General features: G+C 47.8%; 2 protein-coding genes across 2 annotated transcripts; both read left to right on the top strand.

The window, feature by feature from the left end:
• Positions 1 to 3,013: 3,013 nt before the first annotated feature.
• On the top strand, positions 3,014 to 4,154 carry LOC136496906 (probable glutathione S-transferase GSTF1). The gene is made up of 3 exons (XM_066492684.1): positions 3,014 to 3,263; positions 3,375 to 3,423; positions 3,501 to 4,154. The coding sequence occupies exons 1-3, from the start codon at positions 3,114 to 3,116 to the stop codon at positions 3,980 to 3,982; spliced, it is 681 nt and encodes a 226-aa protein (XP_066348781.1). The 5' UTR covers positions 3,014 to 3,113; the 3' UTR covers positions 3,983 to 4,154.
• Positions 4,155 to 6,241: 2,087 nt separating this feature from the next.
• On the top strand, positions 6,242 to 6,922 carry LOC136496116 (putative FBD-associated F-box protein At5g56390). The gene is made up of 2 exons (XM_066491827.1): positions 6,242 to 6,636; positions 6,727 to 6,922. The coding sequence occupies exons 1-2, from the start codon at positions 6,242 to 6,244 to the stop codon at positions 6,920 to 6,922; spliced, it is 591 nt and encodes a 196-aa protein (XP_066347924.1).
• Positions 6,923 to 8,259: the final 1,337 nt, after the last annotated feature.

Raw genomic sequence — 8,259 nt, 5'->3', positions numbered from 1 at the left:
CTGGTCAGTAGCCCAACGTGGTATTGACTACGGACATGTTTCCCATAGGACTTTACCTGAGATTTTTAGGCCCTCGTGCAAATATAGATAGAGAAATATAAATGACCAAAAGTTTTATTGGATCCCATTATATAACGGCATATTTTTCTTCAATGCCAAAGAAAATGCATCAGGTAGACAGGTAGTTATTAACTGAACACTGTACATTGTATCATACATGAATAATTATTGCTATCCATGAAAAAGATACCATATCTTGATAAGGGCATATATGTGTATGCAACTATGGATCATGGATATTTTCATAGGTTATAGAAATAAACGATCTTTGAAAAATAAATTTTGTTCCTCCATTACAAGGCGTTTGGTTCATTGGCAGGTAACGTAGATGGTAAACGAAACAGGTCAAGCGGGGAATGCGCGGGGATATCTTGTTTTCACGATTTGTTTGGTTGCATAATTAGTAAGGGAAACAAATTACAGCAGTAGCGGTGTAATAGGATTGGACTCGCGGAGGGGCGGTATCGATCATGAATGGTCCGTCAAAACGAAAGATATTATCAATGAATAAAAGCATGTCTTGCTTATTAACATCTCGGAAATATTTTGTCATAGTTAGGACAGTTAAACCAACTCTCATACGAGCTCCCGGTGGTTCATTCATTTGGCCATAGACTAGAGCTACCTTTGATCCCTCAATATTTTTTCATTAATTACTCCGGATTCCTTCATTTCCATATAAAGATCATTTCCTTCACGAGTCCGTTCCCCTACTCCGTCAAATACGGATACGCCTCCATGGGCTTTAGCAATGTTATTGATTAACTAGATAAATGCCTGTGTGTTGCACCGGGACTATGACACTGAACTCAGTAATCGGACGGGGACGTATCGGACACAGGCACGTGGATTCGGTCTTCGTATCGAAACAACTATAGGCACTGAGTAGGCAGCAACAAATCTTTACAATTTGTGTGCTGCAGAATTTCAGATCATAGGACAGGTAACATCTAGGCATGAAATCCAATCTTCAAAAAATAAAGAGGAATAACGAATAGTTTTTGATTGAGAGATAGAAGGATAAAGAAATTAGCCTCACCTTTGATCCCTTGCTCGACAGCTGCCGTGATGCGGCTCGAGCATGTACGGAGATTGGGAGGAGGGGCACCAGGATATTGCTGTGATTTTTTTGAGCAACAGTTGTTGCTGTGATGATCCCGTAGACCTCTATGTGTTTTTCGGAATTATATTAAATTGGTGAGCACAGCTCGTACGTGCTTTATGGATTTATAAATAATATGATGAGGCTGCCGACCGTCCCCGAAGTGAACTATGCAGAAGTTTTCTCCAACACGAACTCTGCAGAGGCACGAAGGCGCGCGGACTTCGGGACTTTTGCACATGAACGCCGATTGGATAGTATATGGATCTGGTATCATCGGGTATATGATTACATTAGAGTTTTTTTTAGGTGTAGAGATTCCATGATTTTTCTATCTATTAATAACTGCATGCATTGCTCGGTGAATACGAAGAAGTAAGCCGTTGTCGTGGCAATAATGAGACAAAGTAGTATTTACGGTGAATCATTCTGTTAAGTAGCCATGCATTACAATAGAAATCCTAATTCCCTTGTAAATACAACTCTCTTAATCATTTCTTATCTGCAGTCGCATTCAAGTAATGCCTCTTTATTTCACCGAGTGCTTTATAAATTGTTTTGGCATGAAAAGACGGGGTACCTCATAGGACTTTTTTTTTTTTTTTGCCTCTTATCTAAGTACAACTGTAGTATCTGTTCGGATATAGATACACACCACCACACACACGCACACCTCACACACACGGCATACAAACAGACCTACAGCTATACCTAGACAACGAACGCAGCTGAGAGATACTCGAAGATCAGCAGACTCCGAGCGTGGCGGGCACGTCACTTGACCATTGTGGTATATCTGCGTGAGAGGCACCTGAAGAAATTAGGAAAAAACCCCGGTGGGAATCATGCGCCAAGCAGCGCTCGAACGCACGACCGACGGCTTCTGCGGCTGGAAGACCGACCGACCGAGCTACGGCTCATTCCCGGTACCTCATAGGACTTGGATGAACCAAACACATCTTTACATATGAATCCTGCCTCCAAAAGCTAGCCAGCCAGCGTGCCATGTCACAGGCTTTTTCGTGGCCGTTCGATCAGGCGCGCGGACGGCGCAGACCAGGCGAGCCGCGATCATTTGTCGAAAAACCCCTTTGATTTTTTGGAAATCAACCCGCGCTTCAGAGGCCCTCTCAGTATATTTTATAAAAAACACCTCAGATTATTTCAAAATCAACCCGCAGTCCAGATCGGATGGGCGCCTGTTTTTTGCAAAAAAGACCTTCCCTTTATCGAAAATCAACCCGCGCTCCAGAGACCCTCTCAGCAATTTTTGCGAAAATCTCCTCATATTTTTCTCAAATCAACATACAGTCCACCTTTGATTATATCTTTTCTTTTTTAAAAAAAAGCTGAAACTTTAAAATTGCATAATAAATAACAAAAAATTGTAAATTAGAAAATCTAGTTCATCTGAAATCCTAACGAGTAGAACTATGCAGTGCATCCATAATATCACATGTTTTAGTTAGAATTTTCACATAAACTTTTACATATGCTTTTTAGGAATAAATAAAATTATATCTTCACGATGATAAAGTCTCAAAAATACATAAATTCTTATTGGCACCGGCCTGATGGAAAGGGAAGGCCCGCGTTTCTAGTGCTGAACCAAACGTGGGTGCAGTCTTTTCTCAATCGAGGAAGTCCTGCAGCTGACGCTGCCGCACTTTTGGACGTTATCTATCCAAATCGTTGGATTGGATACGCAGTTTGGAAACCGGACCTTCTAGCTCCGTCCTGAGACCTCTGACGCCACCACGTGCCAGTGCAATGGGCCCAGCAGTGTCAGTGTGATTAAAGTACTTGATCCCCTCGCCTATTTCTGGGCACCAGCAGCAGCCTGCAGCCACACACCCCAGCTACCACGCTTCAGCATACGAGACAAGCACATGCACATCTGAACGCCCTTGGCATCGATCGCAGCAGCAGAGCATACAACAGAGCGAAAGCAATGACGCCGGTGAAGGTGTTCGGGCCGGCGATGTCGACGAACGTAGCCCGGGTGCTGGTGTGTCTTGAGGAGGTGGGCGCCGAGTACGAGGTCGTCAACATCGACTTCGAAGCCAAGGAGCACAAGAGTGCCGAGCACCTCGCCAGAAACGTGAGTATAACATCCTGCCATCTGACCGCATCTCTCTCTCTCTCTCTCGGTCGTCTGCATGAATGGTAGAGAAGCAGCTCAGTCAGTGCGTGCTGCTGTGTTCCCTTGCAGCCGTTTGGCCAAATCCCGGCGTTCCAGGACGGTGATGTCGTGCTCTTCGGTACAGTCCTTTTACTACCAGTCCTCCATGTCTGTCTTTGTATCTTCCACTCTCTAAGTCACCATGTCTGTCTTCAGAGTCCCGAGCCATCTCAAAGTACATCATCCGCAAGTACAAGTCAGCCGGCGAGGCCGCCGACCTCCTGCGCGAAGGGGACCTCAGGGAGGCGGCCATGGTGGACGTGTGGACGGAAGTGGAGGCGCACCAGTACAACCCGGCGCTGTCGCCCGTGGTTTACGAGTGCCTCATCTACCCGGCCATGCGCGGCGTCCCCACCAACCAGAAGGTGGTGGACGAGAGCCTGGAGAAGCTCAGGAAGGTGCTCGACGTCTACGAGGCGCGCCTGTCCAAGCACACCTATCTGGCAGGGGACTCCGTCAGCTTCGCGGACCTGAACCACTTCCCTTTCACCTTCTACTTCATGGCGACGCCGCACGCGTCGCTCTTCGACTCGTACCCGCACGTCAAGGCGTGGTGGGAGAGGCTCGTGGCGAGGCCGTCCATGAAGAAGCTCGGCGCCACCATGGCTGCTGCTGCCGCCGGTATCAAGCAGGCTTGAGCGCACGGGCAAACGTTGGAGATTTCTTTGTTGCGTTCCTCAGAATAATGTTCTATTGTTTGTTTAGTGTCCTATTTTATGATAGTAAGAAATGAAGCTTTCCTGTTCTGAAACTCCAGTGCTTATCCGTCTTGGGTGGTTGCTCACCAGAGAACCAGACTTGACTCTGCGGCAGAGATGTTATGTCGTTGCATAACACGTTGATAGCCCCACCACCAGTCAACAATCATTATGTTTTGTATTAGTGCTTAGAGGAATCAGTTCCACACTACATTCTTCAACTTTAGCAGGTGTTCATTTGTGAACAGGACAGAACGAATATGAGCCCTCTGTGGTACAGACGAGGGCCGGGAAAGATGAAACAGAGCAGCGTTTTGCTTTGTCGAGCAAACCGTCAGATATCAGCCCGTGCCGCTTTCTCAGTAGACTGACGGCTTGCCGGCGAGCTGGTCAGCGCTGCGCCGAAGCCCGCAACACGGACATGAACGTGGAAGGCGTGGGCGGAACGCCTATCGCCCGACACCTGCGATGCTCCTGCGTCCAGCGTCCCGCACCCACCCCGCACGTAGAAATCCACGTGGGTTGACCCACGGCCCTAGCAGCAGCGATAGCCACTGGCTGCGCCGTGTAACACCTCAATCTACTTTTACCACGTATAGATAAAAATTTTACAACATATGTCTAAAATAGATGAAACATTCGGAACATATAGTTAAAACACCATTGTAATATGTGCAACATCTTAATCTACCTTTAAAACATCTAGATGCAACACTTGCAACATACAAAAGAAGACAAATAAAACACTTGAGGCATGCGTCTAAAACACTTGCAACGTACTCCCTCCGTCCCAATTTAAATGCACGTCTAAAATTCAAATGGGTAAAGTACTGTAGCTGGCAAATTACAATTCTACCCCTAAAAAGTGCAGCTGTTGTCACTGTTGATTGATGCAGCGGCGCGTGGAACCGGTGAATCAGGGGATTTTTTATTGCCGTGATCTGCACGAGAAGCATCTCGGAGCCTCTGGAGTCCACATCCAGACAGCCTCGGTTGATTTTTTTATTTTTATTTTGATGACACAAGTGGACTTTTTTTTTGTCCCACCTGCGGCTGCTCAGTCTGACATGTGGATGTGATAACCTGCATTGTGACCCTTTATTTTGGGAAAACTTCTGAATGGTAGACGTGCAATTATTGCTGGACGGAGAGAGTACGTGTAAAAAAACAGATAAAATATTGGGGATAGACGCTTGCAACATACATTTACATCCGTTGCAACATATACAACATCCCGATCTACTTTTACGATATCCGCATGAAATAATTTAAACATACATCTAAAACACTTGAAATATGGGCTTGCAACATGTCTGAAAAAGCGTCCAGAAACACTTGAAACATAGCATTATCGCGCGGCCATGATCTACTTGGTGGGCAACTGCGGTGGCGCAGGCTCGCTGGGTGGTGCGCGCCAACCATGCTCTCGCCATTGGTCGAGGGAGAGGAGACACTACCGGATCTGGTGAGGGCGTCGTCGGCTGGGGTAGGGGAAGGTCAGCGGCTTGTTTGGATCTCGCCGGGGTGGAGGAGCGGACCACTGGATCTGTGGGTGTTGGGCACTTCTGGTGAGTGAGGATGCCGGGGTGGGGAGGGGCGTCGCCGGGTGAGGGAGAAGGAAGGAGGAGTAAGACGTCAGGGTGGGTGAGCGTGCCGCGCCGCCAGGGAGGCAACCATGGCCACGCGTCGGTGTAGACACCGGGTGCGAGCGTGGAAGGGAGGAGGAAACGAGGGACTAGCGCCCTATTCGTTTGGACTTGTTTAGCTGATAAGCCATTACTAAAAGTACTATTGGTTGATTTAGCGTAAGAGAAAAATACTATTCATTAACTGAAAAATATAGCTTATAAGCTAAACAAGCCCAAACAAATTGGTCGTAGACTGAGTGAGTGAGACGTGAGTCCGTTCCAGACTGGCCTGGAGAGATTCGAGAAACATGGCGGACTCTGGAGAGTCTGGAAGTGCTGGGCTGGTTGGTAGCCAATTACCAGGCCCGATTCAGGCAACGGGTGGCTTGTCACGCCAGGCCCAGCCTCGTCCGGTGCACCGTGCATCTACGGAAAACGGACGCTCTCGATCGAATTTGGTTGCCTGACGTGCGTTCCACGTCTCGAAGGTCTCTTGCTTGTTTCCCTGAAGCATAGGCCGTGCGCATCAATCCGATCGCATCTGGCGGCGGCGGCGGGAGCGGCAGAGACGATGGGCTGGCGCAGCAGGTCGAAGCGACGGCGAGGGGCGTCTGCCGACCTGATCAGCGGCCTCTGCGACAACGTGCTCCTGCGCATCCTTGAGATGCTGCCGGACGCGGGGGACGCGGTGCGCACAGGCGCGCTCTCGCGGCGCTGGCGCGGCCTCTGGACGCGCGCCAGCTCCCTCACCTTCGACTCCAGCAGCAGGCGGAAATTTAAAAGCGCCAGCAGAGACAAAAGGTTCCTCGACTTCGTCCACAACGCCCCCGCCCAGCGCGCCAAGACGGATGCCGCCCTCGACCTCGAGCACCTGGCGATCTCGTTCGCCATCATGTCTCCTGCCGACTTACAGGCAATTAAACCGCTGGTGCTGCGGTCCGCCGACGCTGCGCAGGAGTGGATTCGGTACGCGACGCAAAAAAACGGCGAAATCTTTCGTCCTTAAACTGCGGTTGTTGTCTATATGGAATTGTTACCGTCGTGACATCGGCACAGGCAACGTCAAGGAGTTGTACCAGCTAGAGCAACCCATATAAATCTCAACGATCTCCCTAGTTCAGCAAAGCTGGAGATTATGCATTGGGAACTGGGAGGCGTAAGGCTCCAGCTCCCCGCCGCTGCAGTATTCGCCTCGCTCATGGATCTCTCGCTTGAAAACATTGACCTTGGTGTTGGCAGTGGCCAGGGCTGATCCTGAGTTTATTTGGACCTATAACGAAACTAAAAGTTTAGACCTTTTTATATAAATATGATAATATTATTAGTACTACTCATTGCTAGTATATACATACATATATGAAAGGTTACTAATAAGCGGTTAACTAAATGTAAAAATAATATTCATATGAAATAATTTGTATATACATATTAAATTACCTCAAATCTCTAACATTCATCGATGCGAAGTCATCGATGATGGTGTCAATATCAATCTCATCCAACAATCGTTTCTCAATGCATAATATTGTCAATTCATTTAACCTCTCTTGTGATGTTGTAGATCTCAAATAGTTCTTCAACGATTTTAAATTTGAGGAGCTTTTTTCAGTTGATGCCATAGTCACTGGCATAGTAAACAAGATGCGATAAGCAATAATGTAAGTACTAGGATAACAATCACCTTATGTAACAAATTCAAAAATCTCCAAAGCTGTCATTTGTCTATCTGGCAAAGCGGATTGCATAACCCTTAGCTCATAAATTAGATCATTTAAATTAATGTCAGAAGAGTTATTTAGAAAAACAATTATTAATTGCAGTTTTATAAAATAGGGAATTGGACACATAAGAGATCACGATCACGTACCTGATTATTGCTAGCTTGCTGCCGCCTGCAGCCTGCCTGATGGTGATAGAATTGGACAACACAAGAGATCGCGTCACGTCTTCGGACTGCGGTGCGCAGCTGCACGGAGGTGCCGGCGAGCGGCGACTCGTTGGGCAGGCCCCTGTCGTCGCTGGGTCACTCAACGCTGGCTCGCGGAGAAAGGAAGCGCAGAAATTGCGGAAGTCCAACTTCGAACTCGACGAAGAGGAAAGGAAGCCGCAACGTCGCGACTCATGCAGTGAATGCGTGATCACTGTTGTTTGCCGTATGTTTGGGCTTGTGCTGAGTACCAGTACTGCGTGTATACCTGGGGAGGGGCCCATTGGCTCGGTGGACCTGGGACGGTTGTCCCTCCCGCCCCGCCCCTGGGGCCGGGCCTGGCAGTGGCCACCTCCTTGCCCATCTCCTGTCGTCGGCATGCTGCCCATCCCTGCAGAAGCTGCAACTAAGGAATTTTAGGATCTGTTTGGTTTCATGGGATTAGAAATTAGAGACTACTTTTTAGTCTCTTTTAATCTCTTTTAACCAAATAGGAGGGACTACTATAAGGGCTTTTAGTCTCTAGTCCACTAGTCCTTTGAGAGAGGCTTTTTAGGACTAATGGATCAACTTTACAGCCCTTATCCCTCCCTCTCTCTCCTCCCTCACCTCTGTCTAAAGGAAGAAGAAGAATATTTTAGTCTTTGTTCAGCCCTTTAATC

Source organism: Miscanthus floridulus, chromosome 12 (assembly GCF_019320115.1).
Source record: "Miscanthus floridulus cultivar M001 chromosome 12, ASM1932011v1, whole genome shotgun sequence".
Taxonomy (NCBI): domain Eukaryota; kingdom Viridiplantae; phylum Streptophyta; class Magnoliopsida; order Poales; family Poaceae; genus Miscanthus; species Miscanthus floridulus.
This window is presented reverse-complemented; position numbering and strand designations above follow the sequence as displayed.